Source organism: Centruroides vittatus, unplaced genomic scaffold, assembly GCF_030686945.1.
Source record: "Centruroides vittatus isolate TY-2023 unplaced genomic scaffold, ASM3068694v2 contig_1159, whole genome shotgun sequence".
Lineage (NCBI taxonomy): Eukaryota > Metazoa > Arthropoda > Arachnida > Scorpiones > Buthidae > Centruroides > Centruroides vittatus.
Genome location: NW_027120745.1, coordinates 1,874,240 through 1,899,014, shown reverse-complemented (window position 1 = coordinate 1,899,014; position 24,775 = coordinate 1,874,240). Strand labels below are relative to the sequence as shown.

At 30.9% G+C, this 24,775-nt stretch overlaps 3 protein-coding genes across 4 annotated transcripts in view; 1 reads left to right on the top strand and 2 right to left on the bottom strand.

Moving 5' to 3' along the window:
- The window catches only part of LOC136980625 (3-hydroxyacyl-CoA dehydrogenase type-2-like), a 268,457-nt gene that overhangs the window by 53,170 nt on the left and 190,512 nt on the right, over window positions 1–24,775 (top strand). The gene's annotated exons all lie outside the window — the stretch shown is intronic.
- LOC136980478 (adhesion G protein-coupled receptor L4-like) lies at window positions 905–11,879 on the bottom strand. Of its 2 annotated transcripts, none has more exons than XM_067276608.1 (17): window positions 11,611–11,879; window positions 6,477–6,703; window positions 5,999–6,386; window positions 5,641–5,925; window positions 5,133–5,570; window positions 4,918–5,052; window positions 4,627–4,838; window positions 4,422–4,559; window positions 4,214–4,308; window positions 3,907–4,093; window positions 3,044–3,215; window positions 2,845–2,967; window positions 2,670–2,764; window positions 2,466–2,590; window positions 2,122–2,393; window positions 1,979–2,048; window positions 905–1,900 (listed from the first exon to the last, which is right to left on the bottom strand). In XM_067276608.1, the coding sequence occupies exons 1-17, from the start codon at window positions 11,684–11,686 to the stop codon at window positions 1,255–1,257; spliced, it is 3,684 nt and encodes a 1,227-aa protein (XP_067132709.1). In that variant the 5' UTR covers window positions 11,687–11,879; the 3' UTR covers window positions 905–1,254. The 2 variants fall into 2 exon arrangements, with proteins under 2 accessions (XP_067132709.1, XP_067132700.1); XM_067276599.1 differs by lacking the exon at window positions 11,611–11,879 and adding an exon at window positions 8,139–8,413.
- The window catches only part of LOC136980517 (ubiquitin carboxyl-terminal hydrolase 19-like), an 80,467-nt gene continuing 69,410 nt past the window's right edge, over window positions 13,719–24,775 (bottom strand). The window contains exons 23-26 of the mRNA XM_067276650.1: window positions 22,152–22,227; window positions 15,045–15,197; window positions 14,788–14,948; window positions 13,719–14,676 (exon numbers count right to left, since the gene is read on the bottom strand). Of these exons, the coding sequence (XP_067132751.1) occupies window positions 14,414–14,676; window positions 14,788–14,948; window positions 15,045–15,197; window positions 22,152–22,227 (653 nt within the window). The 3' untranslated portion in view covers window positions 13,719–14,413. The remainder of the gene's footprint in view (window positions 14,677–14,787; window positions 14,949–15,044; window positions 15,198–22,151; window positions 22,228–24,775) is intronic.

Sequence of the window (24,775 nt, the reverse complement as noted above, 5' to 3'; positions counted from 1 at the left end):
GAGAGCACCGATTCAAATATTTTAAAAGAAAAATATTCTTATAAGAATTATCTTTATGTATAACAAGTTACACAAATAGGATCTAGTGCATATACATACTTTACTTAAGTATTTTATAATATTTTGCATACCGAAATATAAGAATTGCGTTATATATTTTACAATATAATAAAAGTAATGCAAGAAAATGTTTATAATATTTTAACAATTAAATCACAACAATGTTCTAATATATATATATATATATCTTTTAATATTAAAAAGAACACAAAAAATTATGTATATTGTTATAAAGAAGGGACTGTACTGGTATCTGCAAATTACCGAAAAATATATAAATATATATACACGTATATAAAAAAGAAAATGCATATAATCGTAAAAATAGAACGTCCTTGTGTTTAATTTAAACAATCTAGATACAGTACATATATATATATATATATATATTGTATAGAATACCTGTTTCTTTTTGTTTAAATATAAAGTATTGTGACATTCTGGCTACAGCACAATAAGAAAATAAATTATAATTTCTATACGTAATTTAGATCTATTGTTGTAAGCAAAATAGAATTGTTTCTGCGCTTCGTTTCAAAGGATAAAATATAAAACTAGTAACATTCGTACGTATTTAATTGATTAATTAATTAATTTCGATTATTACTTTATTAATTATACAATATAAGTATTTTAAATATAGATATTTATTAAGAAATAATTCATAAAATATAATTATGTGACTTATTCAATGTATTCTTATTTTATTAAATGTAGAGAGTAATGTAAGAACACGTGCAAAATGAAACAATATAATTATCATAAAAGATATAAATGTTTGTAAAAATAAAAAAAGTGGAAGAGAAAAATGTAGGTATTTGGGCAGAAGATGAAAAATTCCAACTATTGGTAATAAAATTTATTGTCTATTTATTTACAGTAACTAAATTATGAATTAACATTGGTTTCAATACAATACATCAAGTTTAATTACTGTTTTACAGTCGATGTCTTTGGTATTTCGAGGTGATTTAACGTAAAAATATTGTTATTGGTAATTGGCACAAGTCGATGGGTCGATTTATATTTCCTAAACTACTTACGTGCTTCGATGTAAAAATGATGATGAGATGCGAGAAAAAAAATAAAAAATGAATATAAATTATCACATAACCATTAAATACAATCGATTAATAGCACTTATCGATTCTGTACAAGGAAAAATGCTATTTAAAATGTAAAATGTGCGACTACTTATATTTTTTCGTTGCCCAGTTCTATAATCTCTCTTTGATTAATGGTGTTTTTTAAATTGTTTATTTGTTTGGTTTTGTTTTCATTGATCAGTTGGGAGTTGCAAGTCGAAGTAGAACTATCTTTACGATTCCACATTATGCTATTGGTTTCGCTGCTTACGCTAGCCAATCGAGTTGTCCTAGAATGACCATTCTGCTTGTTAACAGAGTTTGAATTGGTGCACCAAGATGCGCCGGGTGGTACAACTCCTCGATATTTCTTCAATGTTCCGGTTTGAAAGAGTTGTAGCCAGGCATTGCGTGCTTCGTGATAATGAAGGCAGCGAACTATAAAAATTAAAAACCCCTGTAGAGAATTTGCAATGCAGAATAAATACTGAAATACCAGTTTGGCTTCTCCTACGGCGAAGGCACCGAAAATCCAAGTAACACCCAGCAGCACCATAACCGTAAATGCGCCTCTGACTTGAGCTGCGGTCACCGTGTACCCGTTTCTATTCATGTGAATGCTGGTCGTCATTCTAGGGGTGAAGAGGACTTTGGTCACCATGACGAATACGATCAAGTTGGCTAAAAGAATAACGCAAGACGGACCCAGAAACGAGATGTAGTATATGTACGGATTGGACGGGGATAGCATGCAACTGAAATGAAGATAATATTAGTAAGAATATAAATAGCACAGGTGTTACTAATATATGTATATATATTATAATGCTTACTATTCGTTTTGATTAGAATATTGATTAATGTCGATTCCCGCAGCGATAGACACGATAACGAAAGGTCCCCCTGTAGATATTTCACATTTTTAAATAATAGTTTAAAGAATAAATTAAGTTTTTTAATAAGTAGATTTAATTACCCCAAGCCAAAATAAATCTCTTCAGTAGAAAATGAGTCTCCGCCGAGGCGAAAACGTGAATTAAAAGCTGATACATGTTGACGGCTTCCACGCACATCCACGCTAAAGAAGTCAGCAAGAAGTAATGAGTCAATATCGCTACCGACAGACATACGCTGTGTCCGTGTTTGGGAGAATTGTGATGAGATCCCAATAAAAACGACACGTTCATCAGCGCTAGAGAGATGCAAAGATTCAGCAGGATCTTGCCAGAATGGTCGCGGTGCAGGCACCTGTTACAAAAATGTTTCTATTAACTTCATTTAAATCCGAATAATAATAGTAATAATTTATTAATGACCTACCCGAAAAGCGAATAAGTGAGAATAGTCAGGAAAAGACCGGTTAAAGATAAAGCGCATCCGATATACGAGATTATAGATAGAACCTTCTCGTGCTGTTTAGGTATAACCATGTAGGGAGTGGGATCCTAAAATAAAGAGCGTATATATCAGCCGCCATTCTATTTAATTGTATTTGTATAGAAAATAGAATGAAATCTGTCTTACCAAAAGCACAGAAAATGCGGTCAAGTGATTAGAAAAACAAAACGTTTTGTTTTCTGTCTGGTTAGTGATCAAACCATCCAACGACCACTCTCGTTCTGGAGGAATTAAGTAAACCATAGAAATTATAACTGAATTATCGTGGCTCGGAAACAAATTTACAATCGAATGCACGTACCGTGATCGTTCCAGTAAACGCATAAGTATTTTTGCTTATTATCTGTAGGAATGGCGTAGACGACGGGATCGGTCAGATTAGAAATGGAAATGTTATTGATACTGGCCTGAAGGACTTGTCTGTCTGAAAAGGAAACTTTATATTAATTAAGCGGAACGAAGATAGATCTTTAGAGATAAAAACTCTTACAGTATAATACCTGGAAACGTTTTCAGTTCGTGACACAGCTCGGTATTTCGGCATCTGGTCTTATTATATTTCCTGGACCGGAAAAACTTATCGTTTTTATACGAAACAAACTTCACTCTGATGTCTTTTATAATTTGTTTGGCTAAATTAAACACTTGGTTGGGCAGAGTGATGCCGGGAATCTATTTATAGAGAAAAATATTGTTTAGATCTGTAAAGATTTTAATTCATGCCGGAACGATAATAAGTAAAAGCGCCGTCGACTGAGATGCCGATTAGTTAAACCACTTCCAAAAATATGTTCCAAGGTTACAAAATGGAAATTTTACAAAGTTAATACTGTACTAGAGCAGATGAATATATTTCAATTTTATCTCTTATAGGAATAAATTACACCAATTAATTACTAGGCTAAACAAATACATATTTAATAAGTAATATTTAAGAATTAAATCACTTAATAATAATTTAATAGAATTAATTAACAAAACTGATTAAAAATTCACTTTAAAAGGAATAAAATAAAAGATTTTAATAGCGATGAGGCTGTTAAAAAAGTATTAAGTGGAAACCATACATTAATTTTTGATAATTGGACATGTATAGTAAAATAGATACGGGCAGTAGATATATGCCAGAGAATCAGATACAACTCTTATCGAATCAGCCATAAATATGCTAACTCGTTAATCACTAACAAATTCGGTCTTGGATTCCCTCGAGTAAATATCGAAGCAAAAAACTACCAAAAACAAAATAGATCGAGTGTTTTATGGATTTTCGCTAGGGGAATCAAATATTAGTCTATAATTTGTCGAATATAAATTATTAAATTTCATTTAAATCAAATAAATTCGAAATAAAGGATCTTACTTGAGAATTTAGAAGGAAGTGGGCATTTCTTTTTCTACGTCCGGGATCCGGCGAGAAAGCCAAACCGTCCCCCGACACGTCGCTGGGATTCGAGGCGACTATCACGATATTCGGTGTAAAAAACTCGACCTTCTCTCCGGGACTTAATTTAACATTCGATGCAAAAGTATCCACAACCTGAACTAATCTACATAAAAAGAGAGAATATTTGTTCTATACAACAAAGTTTGTTTTAGACTCTGTTCAAATAAGCTTATTTGTACAAAGAACTTAAACAAAACGTATTGTAGTTTAAAATTTGATTTACTTTTTAGTGACAATGCCGTCTTCGTCTCCGACCTCGTACACGTTATCGTTAACATCTAGCATGTTGCTTAGCACCGAAACCATGTCGTAGGCCAGCTGTAATTTATCGAAACAATAACAAACGCAATCGTGATTTGCTCGTGAAACAATTTTTAAGCGCGTGATTTCTACGTGCAAATTATTTTGTATGCATTATCCTTAGAATTTACCTTTTGGTTTTGAACTGCGTATTGCACGATGGATTCTATTTGACTGGCCGCTTGTTGGAACTCTTTGGGACTGACTTTATCCGGATTACTAGTTAGAGCTTGCAACTCCCCGGCCAACTCTTCCGCTGCTCGAAATCCCTGTTCGTTTTCGTAAGGTTAGTTATTTAATTAACGTAAAGTTTATAGAAAACACAACAAAAAATACCTCCGCTCGGCAGTTATTCGCATTGGCTTCGCTCCACTGAACCGAACCATCCGACAGAAGCAGACAACTTCTTTTAGCGTATCCTTCTATTTCTTCGTCTGCCGGATACAAAGTACCGAAAGGGCATTTTATAAGCACGATCGTACCGTGCTCTGTGGAATTCCACGAAAACGTTCCTTTATCCGCCTGCACCACATCCATTTGACACTCCTCTGTTACCGATTTCGTACATTAAATATTAATTATATCAATGTACGTAGCATATACAATTCCAAAATATTAATAACTTACTTTTACGTTCACAGAGAGTACCGTAATATCCGGGTGAGCATTGACAACTGAACACACCTACACCTTCTAAACAAGATCCTCCGTTTTTGCAGGGAGACGAAGAGCATTCTTCTACGTCGTATTCGCAATTTTTCCCTGATAAATAAACAAAAATTCGTGAAGAACACTAAATATTCTATATTATTCTACTAATCCGATGAATAATTAAGAATTACCCGAATAGCCTTGGCCGCATTGGCATCTGTATTCGGAATTGTTAAGATTGTGACATATGCCAGAATTCGAGCAAGGAGAAGAAAAACAAGCATCGATGTCTTGACACGTCTCTCCGGAATATCCGTTTCTGCAGCGACAGCGATATTCACGGCTGTGGATCATCTCGCAAACTCCTCCGTTTTTACAAGGCGAGGGATGAACCGCGCAAGGATTAAAATCCGAACAGTTTTTGCCCGAGAAATTCTCCAAACATTCGCAATGGTAGTCGTTGTGGGACGTGTTGTGACATACGCCGTATTCACCGCAAGGTTTTTCAGAACAGGGGTCGAACAAATCGCAGATCTTACCATAAAAACCATTATCGCATTCGCAACGGTAACCCGGTTCTTGCGCTATTTTGAAACATTTTCCACGCTTGCAGATATTACGTCGACAGACTAAATAAAACAATTATAATTCAATTCTTTTTAATACTTCATAAACACTATTATCCAATACGCTACTTACAATCTGGTGTTGTAGTGAAGCTCGTCTTGACGCTAGCTTGTCCGATTTCGTAAGGGTTACGTCCTGTAACCGAAACTACGTATTCCTTTTGAGGTCGAAGGTTACCGAGAACAGTACAGGTTAGCTTTGTCGTCGACGTAATGTTCTTCACAGAAGCACCAAATTTTTCCACGTTTTTTTCGTGATAAGTCACAACGTAACCTTCAGTTTCCCCAAACAATGGCTGAAACCAACATACTTTGGCCGAAGACTCGGTAATATTAGAGATGGTTACATTAACGGGTTCTGTAAGGATTCGTATTATTAAAATTGATTTGAAAACGAAACTTTTTACAGAAAAGGAAATACGAAATCTTACCTGATATAGTCTTAACGAACAACTTGATCTGAGCTTGAGCCCATCGTTTGGGCGATCCTCCGTCTTCGGCAAATACTCCAAAAACCAATCTTCTCGGAGCGGAATGTAAACTGATATACAAAGATAATTCACCAGAATCTTGATTCAATTGAAAATATTTACTAGATTCATTCTGATCCATCCTGTAATAAACTTCTGCATTTTGAGAAATTGGATCGTCATCGTGAGCGTAAACTCTTAAGACGGGTGTACCGAGGGATGTATTGATGTGAATTTCTCCTTCGTATTCCTCTCTCTCGAACTGCGGCGCGAATTGATTGAATTCCGTCACAGATATGGTCAAATGATCGAATTCGGAGATTCCGTCACTACTAGCAACGACGATTACCTGAAAAATACGGCAAATGTCGTCCTTGAAAAATACCAAATTTACTACTCTTCCGATGTAATTTTATTACAATAATAATTATAGGCCTACCTCAAATTTTCCGCCAGCTGTTTTGTTAATATTTCGGAATGTGGTTAGATTACCGGATTCTTCATCAATGTTAAAGTAATCATGATCTCGGACTTGTAACATTTCGTATGTAACTAACTTTCGCGGTGAGTCAGGATCATAAGCGTGTACTGTAGTCACATGGACACCAGGAGGGGCATTTTCGTAGATGCGTGGTTGATGAAAAAATGGACGAAACACTAATTTTCCTATAAACAATAATATATAATTTGTTATAATGCTAGAATTATACTTTTAATAACTAACTGTGGCATAACTTACTTTTAAATATGCGAAAAAAAAGCAAAAACGGTTTCGTGTGTGTGTCTATGTGTATACTCGTATATATAACGGGAAAACGTATACCTTCTCAAAATAGATATGACTTAAATATAGTGAATCATACATAAACAGAACTTCATTATCCGTAAAATAATTTATGTTGAATAATTACATTTAAAATAAAAAATACTGAATGAACATTCATCATCTGTAATTCTACTAAATATGATTCATGAACTATATATATACAACTTTTAAAGTAAATGACTAAAGTAGTACGACTTGGTTTTAAAAAGTAGGCGTGAATATTTTATTAAATTTCCTTATATTATGTAACCGATGGCCGGATGGCACTAAGTTAGTAAACACTACTGCCATCCGACCACCGATAACAACAATATATATGTCCAGGGCCAATGAGAGTGAGGAAAAATTCCCCGAATCCAGACATCATCCTACAATTTTTTTTTCACGCGCTATTGTAATATAGAACGCTTAAATAACTATTGTTTTTCTATTTTGAAAAGAGCAATAAAATCCATAAGAAAAACTCAAATTTTCAAATCACTTATTTATTTGGAGCCCATGTAAAATTCCCCCCTCCCACCCTTCCGGGCACGGCGACGTCTCTCGATGTCCTTGAATACACCAAGCAGGGCCGTAACTAGGCAGGTGCAACAGGTGCACCCGCACAGGGCCCAAATGCATGTATTTATTTTATTTTCCCAAACCAAATTAATTAAGGGCCTAAATGCAAATTCTTGCGCAGGGCACAGGAATGGCTAGTTACGGCACTGAGTCACCAAGACCGCTCTAGGGATCTGGGTTCGAGTGCTGGTCAGAACCCAGTCAAAAACGGTCCACGACTGGGTTCGACCGAGATATGTTGGGCCCATCCCTCACCATCCGATCTTGTCTCCGAGAACTTGACCGAATCCAAGATAAGTATGCAAACACCTGGGGTGGAGAGTAAAAAATATATTACGTAACCTTATATTTTGCTATATATTACAGAAGACTGATTTAAATTTAATAAAGGAATATTTTATATTGAATAATACCGAAACTCGTCTTTAATTCTAAATCATGTATCTGAATTAAAGACATAAAATTTTGACGAAATATTCAGAAATAAACTTTTTTCTCTGAATATACGTCGCTAAAATTCATATAAATTATTATTTAAGATAACAAACATAATTAATTTTATATATCAAAGCATTAGTTACATCTGAGAATTGACTAAGTTAATGAGAAATTCCTATAATATTTTAATTTCACGACAGATATTTGTATTGATGTCAGTCAGAGTCGATCGCACCCATAGAAAAGAAGAAATAATGTATGTATAAAGACACAAACCTGGTATGAGATCGTAGTATTCTGATAGCCAGACAGTCTCAAAATTATACGGGACAATAGCAATATGGATTAGCAACCAGGATAAAACTATATTCGACATGATCACTTGTTTGCTTTCGACTAAACTGCCAATGTAAAATCTACATATACTTCTACTGCAATTATTTGTTCAGGATACGGACATTGAATAATGCGAGTTGTGTTAGTAGTACATCACAAAGACTCGATGGAAGTGAAAGGAACACAGTCTGTTATTTTTAGAATATTAATAAGTTATTTATTCGAATATATATCATAGAATCGTATTTTGTTTTGGCTAATCAAGTTAATGCCGTCTAAAAACATGTCTTCGGATATTTTTGCCCGTATTACATTCAAGATTCATCAGTCACTTCCACTTATCTACGTCTATTGACATAATTCACACGACATCCTCATCAAACAGCCTTCGTTACGTACGAAATGCCTCCTACTTGTGGCGGTTTCTCGTGTTTCACGCTATCTTTCATCCCTTGTCATGTTTCAAGAGTTTGTCAGGAAGGTCAACATTTATACTTGACCCATTTCGTGATCTAAAACGTTAAAATGTAAGAACTGTGGCTGCTCTGAATAAAACGATGTCGACTGCAATCGGTTCTTATGACTTATATGTAGTTAAACTCCTCTCGAAATCTTTATAATGCTTCGCGTGTCTTTGTTGGTAATCCAGTTTTTCGCTGTTAATAACGTGTACAAGTGTAAAATTATTGTCGAATTTACAATGGATTTATTACGCAACGTTTAAACTTATACTGCGTAAATACTGTATAAACTGAGATATCGAACATTGCACTGGCATATTGCTCGAAGCTTGCAACACGCGTACGGTATGTTTAAAATACATTTTTATTACCATAGAACCGAGTCAAGTGTTTAAAATAACAAAACATGTTAATGACGTAAGAGAATGAATCAGATAATCGTTCGGGCGCGTATAGGGCCAGAAGGCATAGATGTTTTTAATAGTAATTAGCAATTGTTAGGCAAGAACAAATTTTTCCTTCCTGATATCGATACAGTAACCTTTCTAACTATTCAAACGTTAAACGATTCCAATGGAGAAACCTTTCAAGTAGCCAGCTTGGTATCGGAAATACTGCAATTTCCAACGCATGAACTTGAAAGTTTCTTTGTTATATCAATGCTTGTGTCCATGACTTTCACCTTTCTATAACTACCTGACAATGACGAAATATAAAGGCGCGATTCTTTACAGAAAGGCGGAGCAGAAGTTTGGATTTAGTCGTGCATCCAAGCGGCTACGATTTCGTGCACCGATGCATTCTCGAACATCAATTGAATCATCAGATTCACTCGCGCGATTTTACTTAATTACAAAATTCGATAATGTTTTCCTTCTAGTGAAAATAGTCGCATTTAACAAGAAACGAAATAAAAACAGGAACTATTGAGCCTCGTTAAATAATAGTCAATCTGATAAGAGTCACGACAGAAGTACTTGAGAACTGATTGCGAATCAGCTACTTACACGATTAAATTGCCACATATTGTTAATAAACTCCCATATTTACATATTGTTAATAATAATAAAAATGAGTATTACTCATTCTTAATTACTATACATCACTAGTTATTTGTAATGTGACCTCATTAATTCGTCATTAAGCACAACTGCAATTGAAAGGAACATACGACGAGATGTAATTTATGAAAGTGTGCAGCTCATTGGACTCGATTGTATAAGAAAAAAATGAACAAATTGATTCAATTAAGAGTTTTTATTCATAAATTTAACCTCGTGTTAATTCAACACAATTACCAATGGCTAAATTTTAACAAATATATCTTTATAATCTCTCTTCAATTCTTGGCTTTACCTCTTTTTTTTCAAAAAGCCATAAATCTAATGAGGAATAAATAAGACGTTCTTTGATCTTTCAAGCAAAACTAAAAAAAAAAACCTACCCCAAATTTTCCAAGAGAGTTTTATATACGAAAAAGCTAAAATACAAAGAGCTTTTTTACAATGTTGTATCGCCGATTGTAATTTGTAGAACTAATTACTCGTTTTAAAACCAGTGCAATATTATATCCCATTAGTAAAAGGCGCCAAAAGGGAGAAAACGTGATGTATATGGGCAATTTCTGAAAGATTCGAGGGGAGTTTTTTTCATTTTTTCCCAGAGGAAAAACAGCCTAACTTGTACTAAACCACCCGCTGCCCTACTAATTAATAGCCTTGTAAATTAAATTTGTCAAGTTGAAAAAAAATTGTTGGAGCGAAATAGATCTGCTTTTTACAAGGAATCAGACTGGATCCTAATCTCCGTCTAGACTGAGAACCCGAGATGACCCTTGAAACGTAAAAAGTATATTTAATTGACAAATGGCACTCCCATAACGCTTGCACATGACGCTGTCCATCTTGTACATTTCGGAGACATAAAGTTGTTTGTTTTTGTAGGAAAAATACTTAAAAACTCTGTCAACGCCATTAAAGATAATATTTTCCCGCATTTATTACATACACAGCGGGAAGATATCTTTTGAAACTTGTCAAATATCTCTTTTCATCGCCCTTAAGTTTTCTTTCGAGCGACGAATCAAATGTTTTCTATTTTTCTTTTTCGAATTTACCGTACGCTGACTCTCGTAGATCTACAAAGAAGCTAGATTTTGGGCACGAGGTTTATTGAATTGTTAATTAAACGATACATTAAAAATAAATTAATAGACCGTTTTATAGACCAGAAGATCAAAGGAAGAAGGATTCGAGTTTGCGTGCCCGTAGCCAATTTGCCCGGAAAGAGGTCATTAAAGGCGATCGTTCGCATTAAAACAAATTAAACTCTGGCTTGGAGACAATCAGTTTTCAGGAGGAAACTTTAAGAAATGTTTTAAAATTAGTTTAAAAAATTCCAATGAACCGAAAGAAGGCTACTTCCTGTTTATATAAAAGTCGTGACTGATCTGTCAAAGAAAAATAGGTCTTTTGTACGAAAAAAAGTTACGGATCGCCCATTAAAAGACTGGATTTTGAACAAACCATCCATTTGTAAAATTATATAAGTAAATAGACCGAATTAATAAACGATAAGAAGCAATATTCGAAGTATTATTAGAGTTTAAACAGCCGGTGAACACGTCTAATTTTCTATTTTAAACACGTGTTTTTTTAAACAGGAAAAAGACATCTCTAAAATTAAAATTCCTACCTCAAATATTTCTAAGAAATAATAATTTGGTAAATATAGATAACACACAATTAATATAATTCTTAACTGTTAAAAACTTACTTGAAGAACGCCTAAGCGTTCAAAAATACTAAATTATAATCATATATACGTATTCCGAATCTCCAAAAATATGATTAAAACTTAACATCTTACAATATGCGAAAGAAAAACAATATATTAAATATAAAAAATAATATTAGATCTATAGTGAATAAAAAGATAAAAGATTTTCTTACCGTTAACTAATAAACCTAAAGAAAATAACCATAAAAAAAGTGCACAACTCTTCATCTTGACTCCGCTCCAGCACATGCAACAGGTAGTAAGTCACAGTGCCTCTGAACTCGTCCACTAGACGTCATTTCCGTCACGTGACTTAATAACTCCTCCCTTTAGCGAAGCTTAATAAAAGAAAGACACATACTTCCTCGTAATTATATAAATCGTAGAAAGATTTAGCGAAAAACTGTTGATGTTGCGCTACATAAATTTTTCTTCGTAAAACTGGATTAATATTAAAATAAGACGTTCTTTGACTAATACGTATATGACACACAACGCTGTTATTCGTTGCGGTTCCTTGACGCGTTTGTTACTTCGTGTAGAACAAAACATCGGGGCATAAAAACTGGTTTATGAAATATTAAACTTCTTTAAAAAAAATGATTTATTTATAGAATCCCCGAAACTTAAAATGCGGAAATAATTTTGAAACTTCGTTATTATCGAAGTAATTTTATCCACGAACAATACAATACCAATGGAAATATTGCACAGAACATGATTCATAAATATTTTAATGCTTAAAAATAACTAAAATTGCGAAATAACATAAATAATTTTTGTGTTATAAGTGGTATGTAAGTTACAATCTACACTAAACAATGAAAGAAAATATCCGTGTTTTGCTATCCGCATCTTTTATTGAAAATACCACATGGCCCCTTCCGGGCCGACAGATGTTGCGAGTTTTAAGTGCATCCAGAGATTCACCTCTTTAAAATATCATTTATCTAATCTTCTATTCTAAACTGTCCTTCTTTAAGTAACTCTTTAAATAAAAGTTTCTGGGATGATAAGAATTCGGCACGCAATTCCTAAGTATAGAGACGGTAAACTGATCCGCACTCATGCTTTTATTACTACGGTTTTAATTCCGAAGGCTGCAACCGATACACGGTTTTTAGTGCCAACTGTGGAGTCAGACGATACTCTTGTACGTTTTAATTATGGTTAAACGGTATCGAAATTATGCGCCGACGTGTAAAAAAGTTGTAGGTGACAATCGGAAATCGTTTAGTTTGCATCGCTTCCTCCTCGCTACTCCATCCTTTCTGAAAGATACAACAGCCACGTTGACATATGTCCGGGAAGAGTATGCGATATAATGACTTACAGATGTCGGGGGAGTTTAGAGCACGCTCTCCATCATAAATGAAAGTCGACCACCAGATGACTTAGCAGATCATAAGGTCGGGTTACCGTTCAACCGACAACAGCAATGACAGTTCCTAACTTCTAGCACCCGATCCCATATGGCAACTGTTAAATTTCCCAGACATTGGTCAAGGACAGTTATGTTAGCATCTTTTGGAGGATCTGGATTTTGGGACAGTCCAATGACCCTTAACTTAAGGTGTTATTGAACTGAAAAACGACCCAGTTCGTTTCTTGTTAACTAAATACCTAGTGAAATTTGTGTTGGACCTTAACCGAAACTCTCTAAAGATTTACAGGGCTTTACATGCTTCGACAAATTTCGTATACTGTAATAATATTCAAACAATAATATAGTATTATTGTTAAATTTCAGACACTGAATATATTTTGTTATGACTAATTAGATTTTTTAAAAATTTGAAATTATATACACACACACACACACACGTATATCCAGACTGCAGTATTTGTTTATGTTAGGAAATACTTATTTATTCAGTTACAGAAAAAAAATATTAATAATAATAAACAGTCACCCAATTTGATTTTAATGTCTTTCCTACACTTAACCAGACTGAATTTTACAGTTACATTTATTTATTTTTTTATGTCTAATTATGAATCAGATTGTATTTTTTGTAGAAAACCATGTCGCCGAGAAATAAAAATTGAAAACTCGACCTTAAATGGAGAAAATGAATGGATATGATTTGATATAAATTATTTATAATTAAGATTACACAATCTTCATTACTATCAAGGATATCTGCAGAGTGTGATATTCAAATCAGTTGACCTTGTACTAAGCCCATAAATTTTCTACTATCTCATTTCTATGTAGATATTATTTAATTTCTTATTGATACATTGTGTTAAAGAAAAATTCAGGAAGCAGAAAACAAAATTTGTATTAGACTGCATTTAATTACTGTCAACATAATATAATATCTTATCGGAGACCGTATATTTAATTCTCCGAAATATTAAACAAAATCGTACGGAGTACGACATCTAAACACAAATTTCTCAGGAATAACATTACTAATGGAGTCATTTTTTTAAAATTTGACAATATTGCTTGAGGTAGTAGTCTTATTACTGAGAGAATTCACAACACTCACCCATATCATAAATATTGTTTTGTATAGATAAAATATAATGTTGCTGAAATAATTTTTAAATGAGTTCAAAAATATTTACAGATATATATTATTATATTAATATAATTACTCATTATAGCTGAAATATTTAGCTGAGATTGCTGAGAGATGTTTGGTTTATTTCATTATTTCCAATTTTAGGTTACTCCTCAAGTTGCAAGATAATAACCCAAAAAAAAAAAAAAGGAAAATAATATATTTATATATAAATAACATTTTTAAAGTAATAAAAACACACATAATATTAAGCTGTCTGTGAAATATATCATAGTACTGTACACATTTTGGTTTTTTTAAGAAACATAAATATGTATTGCATATTATATGTGCTATTTTCATGATGATGTGCCAAATGATTTTGTATATTATCATAGAGAAAGAATAAATTGTACATGAATGATGCTTTATCACAGTTAATTTGTTCTATTTTAAATTGCACTCAATCTACAGTGTCCATTTCTGTTGCTTCTTCTCCCAAATATGAAAGAATGTTGCTGTCCAATACATTCCCTAATTCTATATCTAGTCCTAAAAGATTCTCCCTTTGTTTCTGTTCTTTGTTAGAAGTTTTTGTACAAGAAGACAAGTTAGTTGGTGTAAATGGCACTCCACGTTGTCTGTAGAACAGCATATATGCAGACTTTGTGACTACGTTGGCTTCTGGTACGTACATAACTCGACTGTCGTCAAATAGTCTCCAATCTATAAAACGAAAATTTCTTTACATTAAAATATTTTTCTGGAAATTTACAACTATATAAGATTTTATTTAAATCACCGTCATAAATTAAATAATAAAAATTTACAACTTGCCCACTTCATTTCTACGTGTATTTTGTGAATTAACGCATCGTGCATAAGCCGTATAGTGACCTCCTAAAATGCTTCCGTGATGATTAATGACAGCAAATAAATCGTAGATTGGAGGAACACCGGGAACAGAGCCACAGAAATATGGACTAAGATCTAATCCTCTAAAATATAATTAAAAACATGTATATATTTATGTATGTATATATTTTTTTATTTGGGAAAAAATTCTATAAAATAATTTAGTACACAGTGCTAACCTTACAGGAAAGTCAACCATTTTATCAATTTTATCTCTCCAAATAAGATTCTTAAAGGAAAATCTCTTTAACTGTATAATAAGCACTATAGGTAACCTCCACAATGACAACTGTTTGGTTGCTTCTCTATGTTCTTTACATCTTGGACAATACCTATTAAGATGAAAAATGGATCTTAATCATAAAGATAATTACAAAAATGAATACCTCATTTAAATACTGAGATAATACTATCATTTATTACAATACAATATATATCATATTTTCTTCATTTTGCACATTTTTCCTACATTGAAATAAAGGTGTACTGTGAAATCTGTGGCATCTTATATTCACATTTAACTTGAAAAGAAGTGAATTATGCATCAATAACAAATATTTTTGGCTATAATATTGAACAATCACATCAGATCAATTGAGTTCTGCTAATAACAAGCATTCAATTCAAACTCTTTTTTAACATTTAAAATGGTTTTAAAAACTGGTATTACAATATATAATAAAAGAAAGGTTATAGGTAAGATTCAGCAATTCTGTTCATTGATTCTAACAAGTAAGATGCACATTCTTATCCATTTTTGTTAAAGAACATGGAAACATTTTTGGTAAACATGAATTACCTATTTCAAGGAATTTCTATTGTTTTTCTAGCTGTTAATCAAAGTTAATAAAATTAATTATTTAAAAGTTTTTTCATCTTCATAAAAAAAAAACTAAATTTGACATAAAAATCACTGGTGTGTCTTAGAATCAAGTATACTTAAATCTTATAAAAAGAAATTTATAAATTTTGATGTAGAAAATAAATAAAACAATAAAATATCTTCCAGAACTTATATTCTATCATATAAATTATGAAAGTTACTTTATTATTTGGCTCAGAATTTATGATATAAGATCCTATCATAATGTAGGGCAATCCAGAAAGAATGATACACTTTCATATGTTAGAAACAATTGAAGAAATCACAATCACGATATAAATCAATCGCTAGAATAACACTGAAAGTTTAAATCTTAAACACACAATATGACTTCTGTGTCACAATGCTTACATTATAATTGAATTCTACTCAAAATTTTTCTGTATGGATATTGTGTAATGATTCATTTTCTTAAGTCCTGAAGATCCTGTATCAGAAAAATGACATGTACATTTTCATGTACTGTACCTCTAAAGTTAGATGTTGTACAAGATCTGAAAAACAGTGAGGTCTATCTTACGTAAGTGTCCTCCAGACCGTAGTTGGATTTATTTCTCTGGCTCTGATTAAAGATGTTCAGGAATTGAAGCAATGAATCATCACAGCATTAGCCATGGCAAAAAAGTTATGGAAGGAATTTAATTATAGATTTTATGCAAGTTGTGTGAGGTTCCTTCATGTAATTGAATTAATCATTAAAACAATTATACTATTGTATAAATATATTCTTGTAATAAGATTAATTATTTTTAATGAATATCTTGTTACAAGAATAAATTAAATTTTATTCACTTAAAAATTTATAAAGGTTTACTTAAAATATCTAGATAGCAAAAATTACATTGTTTTTTTCTATAATAATTAGAATAAATATGCCAGCTCTATACTCTAAGAATCAGATTCTAAAAATTAATTAAAAACATTGTTACAAATATATGATATCGTTTTTAAATAAAGCAATTTAAATTGCCATTAAGTTACTAAATTCATTTATGGATTAAAATCATAAATTTAATGAGATATTCTAATGCTAACTCTTTACTTCATTAAAAATAAAATGTAATGTTTATAAATTTTTTAAAATGCTATACAGGTACGCTACTTATTATCCGGCAAGCTGCTGTTTTAATCTAGACAAAAATTACAAGATTACACTTGAAATTTCCATAAATGCCGGACTAAATCATCAAGCAACCACAGACGGCATTGTGCTTTTTCGGGTGGGGATACTCGTATTATTTTAAGTCGCTGTTTTGAAAATTCTCTCTTTAACATTAAACCTAGTAGATCAAATTGCTTGAATTTTTTTCTGGCATATTGCCAAGAATATGTAATTAATGAGATATAAATATTTAAGTTTTGGTTTTCATCTTTCAACTTTCTTACAAAGAAAATGTTTCTATAGCCTACATTGTTTTACAGATATGAGATGAGTATAATAAAAGAGTCATCACTTTATTGTTAAGGTGATCACTGTTTCTCTGGCAAAACATAAATCTAGATCCAAAGCACTAGAAAATCAGTGATCAAGTAATTACAAAATATCCCACAGTGTATGCTTGATAATTATTATTATATATACATAATAAAATTTATTTCAGTTTCATTCGTGTTCAATTTCAGCAAAATGATTTACATAAAATTTTAACTTCTGTAAAAATAATATAATTCACTAATCTTACAAGCAGTTAATATCAGTCTATTAATTAATTTTAATTCATTCCCTTTTTTCTTTGAGAAATTTTATTATTAATTTATATTTTCAATAATATGTTTTAATAAAAATTCGACCTATTTTATAAATATGAATATTATAGTATCACGGATTACAAAATTAAATTAGAAACTACATTTATTATACGGCTACGGAAGTAAGTCGGTGCATTATTCTGCAAAACTATATTATATTTGAACAGAAAAAGATTTATGTTGAAGGTTATGAAACTTATTGTTGCTGCAAAAGTTCTGTAATGGATTCCAAAATTAACTAAATCAAAAACTTATCCTTGTTCAGTTAATTATCATTTTAGTATATTTTATACATCATTAAACGTTCATATCAAATTTTGAAGTTACAAAAGTTTTCATACGGCTCTTTATTTATAAAATAAACATGTAATTTTTACAAAATTTGAAAGAGAAAATAAGAAATTAGTCACGTGGTAAAGTTATTTAAACAGTTGTAGTTGGCTTGTTTACACTAGGAAAACTTTAATTTTTTCCCCTCCTCTATTCAGGGACTCTTACTAAGCTTTAATTTTGATGTAATTTTTTTTTAACATTTATTTAACCTTTAGTTCCAGACAATTATTGATAATTGAATAAAAAGTAAAAATAAGTAAACACTAAAAATAGTTTAATTTACATATATAGTAAAAAAAAAAAGCTTTAAAATGATATATAGTTATGTGATCCAAATAATGTATATGCTAATCATATCATTTTATTCACTCAATCTTTGATCAATACAAAACATTTTTTTAAAAGTGTGACTAAAGATGAAAGAAAATTTTTGTTTAAAAATGAACAAGTGATTTCTATCAGCTGACAATATTAATAAAGTATAAATGATTAATAATTTACTGGAGCAAGTTTACAGAAATCAATGAAATAATACTTCATTTCAAAAATTTTATCACAAAAATAATCATATAATAAAATATTATATTACAAATAGTTTTATTAATAAAATATACTACTTTTTAAATATTAGAAAATGCACCATTTCAAAGTTTTTGTAACAAACATATGCATTTGAATAGTAAATTCAATTTCCATGGTAAAAAAAAAAGCCATTTAATCTATGCTACACTAAAAGCATTGATAACATCACAAAGAAAGTTTTGACTAAAACTGTTAGTACTCACTATCAATATTGGGTAAATAATAGGTAGACCACGTAACATTAACGACTTCATTAGATCTTTGCAGTTTTAATGGTCTTAAGCAATAGCTCTTAGTACTCTTTTAATGATCTTAAGTTTTATGCTCTTTAAGATGTCTTAACATATAAATAATATATAATATATATATAAGCGTTACAGTACCAGAACATATTAATTACGACTCTTACTAGATGCTTTAAATATATATATATATATAATAAGACAATTACTACAGTACACTCCACTTATTATATTGTAATTACTTTGAAACCTGAACTAATAACAATAACTAGCTGATAATATTAACTGTGGCAAGTAAATAAGAAGAAATTCTGGTTTCAGTGGCTTAACATTAAAAGAATATGTTAAAAATGTTTGAAAATGTAATACTTCAAGATTTATTAAATATTATATAATTCATTCAGTATTGTCTGTCTGCTATTAACTTTAACAACAGCTAGTGTAATGCCTTTAAAACTGTTTTTGAAATTACATCATATAATTTGAATTAGCAAAAATCATTAAAAATTAACTTTATATAAAAGCTGAAATGGTTTCTTCAATGTATTAAAATAATAAACCGTATGAGTCAAAGTTACATTAAACCGGATACTAAATCTAATTTAAGACCATAGCTTTACAAATACAAAGCATATCCAGAAAGTAAGTTCTGAAGAACTATTAAAAACAAACAATTTAGTTTCAAATGATGTTTATTGCCATCGAATGTATATTACATTACTTACACTACTTTTTGACATAGTTTACACTATTGTCGAGGCACTTGTCACAGGACATCAGCCTTTGTATCCCTATATTGTAGAATAACAACACCTGCAATACAAACAGCGTGCTCATGGCTTCTTTTATTTTGTTATTTTCATGAAAATGCCAGAAACTTTTTCAAATGTAAGAACAAATGGAAATTATCAATACTTGGTGCTAAATTTGGGATGTTGGGGAGACTATCCATTTGTTTCTGACTCAATGTCCTAATGAGATCTTGCATTTTGGCAGTAATATATGGGCAGCATTATCATGAAGCAGCACAGTATCCCAACTAAACATGCCACACCACTTGTTCTGGATTGCACAACACAGTTTTAGTGCTTCAAGATAGACTCCTGTGTTGATTGTTGAGTCTGTAGGCATGAGTTCTATAAGTAAAATGTCTTTTCTGTCCTAAAACACTGTGTACATATCTTTCACTGTGCACACTATCTTTCAAGTGTTAAAATAATCTGCTTGAATTTTTTCTTGCTTGGTAATGATGTGTACCTCCACCCCATAGACTGCTGTTTTGAATGAGGGGTCATGTGTGATACCCACATCTCATCACTTGTAATGATGTGGCTGAGAATTCATTACCTTACTCATTGTATCATGTCAAAAAAGTTGATGCACTGCCAACTCATTTCATTTTATGGTTCCTTACTGATCACCTTTGGCAACCAGTGTGAGCTGAACTTCTGAACTATAGGCAATTAGACACAATTTCATGGAGAAATGACTACAAATTTTGTGGGAAATACATGGAAAGTGATGAAATGGTGAATTGTCTGTCCTCATAAACCTTCTCTTCCATTACCTGCATATATTTTCATTAGCAACAGATGGTTGGCTGCTTTGCAGATCATCATGCACATTTTCATGTCCTTCATTAAAGTTTCTCACCTGTCTCTGTATACTAATGAACCACTCATGGCATGTTTGTTTTCCATACATCTTGCACATCTGACAACGAATGTCTTAGTTTCACACATCTTACATTCAACAGACAACAGACTGCATTTCACAAGTGGCAGGCTGCTAGATTTTCTTGAACATTGTAAGCACACACAATGATGAGTCAACACAATCTAATTGCAAATAAATGGAATCTGTTACTTGCCAGGGAGAAGAGGAACTCTACATGCACACAATCTTGATTAGTGTTGCAATTTGTAAATAGAACTTACTTCCTGGTTATGCCCAATATTTAACTTGATGATAATGATTAAAAGTATTCAAATAAATATATATATATATATTTATTTATTTATTTGTGTTGTTGAACATTGATCTTAACTTGATATAAAGCACACAAAAAGCTTATAGGAACTAGTGATAAATTACGGTGTATTATGAATAAGCATTGTTAAAACTTTTTATTGACTTGAAATGGTCATAAAAAATGAATTTTGGATTCTACATGCATTAAGTGAAAAAGAAATTGAATTGAATGTCAAAATGTATCACACTGTGAAATCATTTAGCAGTTATATTTTTACATTTTCAAATGTTAAATCAAAATTATTATAATATATAGAAAATGAAACATAAAAAATATTACATAAAAAGTTGTGAGTTAATACAAGTTAAAACATTCAAATTTCACTACAACTACACTAAACACTATAATAGTATTTTAAAACAAAATAAATACAAGTAAACCCCAGTTAGTGTAGTTTTTTGTGCCAAATGAAAGTTTTCATCTAGTCTTTTTAGCTCAAAATATGAAATTTTGGGTAATTGTTTTGCAAAACAAAAAAATCTTCCAAAACAACATTGGTTGGAATCCCGGAGAAAAAATAGAAAATTAATAAACTTTTTCTTGGATTTTCGTCACAGCTGTCTCAAATATGCCAGAGAAAGTCGCCATACAAAGATGTCAAAGATATTCTGGTACTTTGGATAAAGCAAATTCGTTCATTGAATCTTCCTGTTTCGGGACCAATACTAAAACAAAAGGTGGTGGAAATTACTGAGGTACTTGGAGTAGAAACCAACTTTAGTGCCAGTGATGGATGGTGAGAGAAGTACTGTACATTGCACTACTGTATTTTCCTAATCGTAGTTTTGTGGTTTTTTCAACTTCACTTTAGTTGTCATATTGGATAACTCGACACATTTCCACTTCCCCTTGGGGTGTTGACTTATGCGGACGACTGTAAATAGCATAATATTTAAAATTTTAAGCATAATTTTGGAAAATTCTTGGTACAATCTCCTATTTCCCATATGCTATTCTTCTTCATTATCACAGTTTTGATTATTGCAGTGTTTTTCCTAGAACATTAACCACGATAACTGGGAGTTTCTTGTCTTTTATAAATATCTAAGAAATATTTATATATAATTATTGATAAATTCTTTAATAAATTTTACCTGATTATTTATTTGTTCAATTATTATATGCTACAAGAAACCATAATTAAAATAAATTCCACAAACTGCAATATTTAAATATCTTTTCATGTCTAATAGAGTTGATGGAATTCATTGTCAATAAAATTTGTCAGTATATGATAAATGAACAATCATTCATAAATTGCTTACACATATATTTCCTGAGTGTTCAACTCTTAATATAATTTGAATAAATTATTTTTAAATGGTATGACTTTTAATGAAATAAAAAAAAATATTAAACAAACTTTTGATAAAGTTTTTTTACTTTGTCAAAATTCTTATTACTGTTTCACTAAATTTACAAAACAAAATATAATTTATATACTTTAGAAGTAAAAGATAATTACCATGCTTCTTGTGGAGTAAGTACTTCTGGTTCAGTAAATAGTTGAAGGCATTGCCCTAAAGTCACTTCTGACTGCTCTGTGAAAATAATTTATTTTTAAAAAATTATGTTAATCTTTAAATATTAAAACTTAAAACTTTCAATCTAAGCTATGATAAATCAATATTCTCATAGTATTATTTTGTTTTCGAATGCATTTATATGACAAGATGCTTATTATTATTATTATGTTGGGTTTAGTGAGTTATACTCGGTTGACACTGGTGGCTGTGTACTATGTTGGACCAGAGTCAAAAAATAGTAACCAAAACAAAACAAAAATTAAATAGGTGCATCAGTATGTGCCTGTATTCAGAAATTTCCTAACAATATGACATGTATTTACTATTATTATTATTTAGGTGTTGGTGAAGTGTATCTTAAATGGTATATATACCAGTGCCTAGTCTACGTGAGACCAAAGTCCCATAACTAAAGAAAACGTTTTGTTTATGTTTGTGTTTGTATCTGTATTTAAGAATTTCCTCATTGAATAGAACTCTAAATTTATTTAAGCTAAAAAGACCAAAATTAGCAAATATATGTAAATTTATCGTATAAATTCACCTATCACAATCATTTAATTTTGTGCACCTGGAAAAATGCAAATTTTTAATCATTCTTGATAAGCATTTGCTATTGACACATCATATCCTTGTTGTTCTTTTAAAATTTCACACATTTTAAATAAATTTTGACATAATGGCTTTACATAATCATTTATCAGATGATTTTCAATGGAGAACCTTTAGAAAAATGGAAGCAGTCCATCCCAGGCTGAAGTTATCAAATGGTTTAACGTTAACAAAAATGTGGTCTGTCAGTCTGGAAGCAATTCCAAGAAAATGGAACCATCACCAGAAGACCAGGACAGGGCTGAAAAAGATACATCACAATCTAGAAAACCATTGTCTGGTTGTGACTGATAAGCACCGTAGAGAGAGGATGGCTACTCAGCTCTCCAATGAGCTCTCAGCTGCCTCTGAAACAACTATTTCAAGACAAACTATTTATTGAAGACTTTAGGAGGATGGTCTTTATGTAAGATGACTAGTGGTATGTATCCCTCTTACACTTTCTAATAGGAGAGCCAGCTTGAATTAGTGCTGCGAACACCAGTCCTGAACACAGGATTGATGGGCCCATGTTCTCTTCAGTGATTCTCATCACTGAAGAGAACATGAGATCACTTCATCAAGAATCAGCTGCCTCATTTTGGTATATATTCTATATAATTTGTGTATTTCATATTTTTCTTTGTCATTTTTTTATTACATAGGGTTAGGTTGTTTTTCCATTAAATAAACTATTTGTGTAACAAATTTCATGAATTTTTAATAAACAATTTGGTAAAAAATTCTAAATTTTATGTTTGTTCAATTAATTTTGGACACCAGTGTAGTTTGTATTTGTGTACAAGCTTTTGATATATATTTGCTATTTGGTAAATGTTTTTAAAAATTTAACAAACAAGAAATAAATAAGTAATTTGGAAAGGAAGAATATTTAATTCTAGATAAAAAAAACAGTATTAATTTTAATAAAACATTTTATTTTTCTGGATTAATTTTTTGTAATAATTAACTAAAATCCTATTATTTTGATATCTAATATCTTTTGATAGTAATTTGAATTACATTTATTAATTTAAATTATAAAAACATGTTTAATTTAATAATTTAATTTGTAAGTCAAAAAGCTTTTAATACATTTTTAACGAATAATTAATATGTTTAGAAATTTTCAGTATTTAAATGTTAAAAAATTCTAAATTTGTTATTAATTATTCTCTACCTAAAAACAAACTTGTATCCTTCAATGATATACCAAATGCTTAATGATTTAAAACATTAAAAAAACATTCGAGGTTAAATAATTTTTTTCTACCTGAATTTTGGTTTGTTTCTTTGAACTGATAAATAGTTTACAGTATACTCAAAACTATGTTTTGACTAGTATTTATATTTTAAGAAATAATTCATTAATTTTTTTTATTTTTGTTTTTTAGAGTTATAAATCATAAAAAAGAATATCATAATTTAGCAATGTTTAGCAAAAAATTTATTACATGATAAATTAGAAAATTATTATTTATATATAATAGGGGTGGGCAAGCAAGAGTTTGGTGGGAGCCGAAATGTAGGTTTTCGCAAAATGCATGGGAGCTGCAGTTCTGTACTGTCGTGGCGGATAGTATGATAAGGCGCACGATTTTATTATAATATAAATATAATATAAAACAAATATTGAATTTTATAATAAACATATTTTCACAAAATTATAAAAATAATAATAAAAAACAGAAATTAAAACTTTCGGCAAGAGCCGCACGTAACTCAAAAAAGAGCCGCACTTGCCCATGCCTGGTATATAAAGTTTTCATTTAACTTATTTAAAACTTTATTGTAAAGTGAAAGTTACGTAAGCAAGTGAAAATATTGCTTTATCTTTTTTAATTTAACCTATTCAGTTTCAACAGAAATATTTAGTTAAGTAACAGAATTATTGAATAAAACTTTTTCTTTTAAGCAATAGTTTGAATTTTTTCCAAAGTTTACATAATAAATTTGCAATTATTATTACTCT

What these genes read in the sequence shown, in the direction of transcription:
- LOC136980478 (XM_067276599.1), bottom strand. Translation starts at nt 8,238, where the DNA reads ATGTCGAATATAGTTTTATCCTGGTTGCTAATCCATATTGCTATTGTC. An exon ending in ATACTACGATCTCATACCAG is followed by an intron (nt 6,704 to 8,138) that starts GTTTGTGTCTTT and finishes TATTGTTTATAG; the next exon opens with GAAAATTAGTGTTTCGTCCA. An exon ending in CGTTTACTGGAACGATCACG is followed by an intron (nt 2,765 to 2,844) that starts GTACGTGCATTC and finishes TAATTCCTCCAG; the next exon opens with AACGAGAGTGGTCGTTGGAT.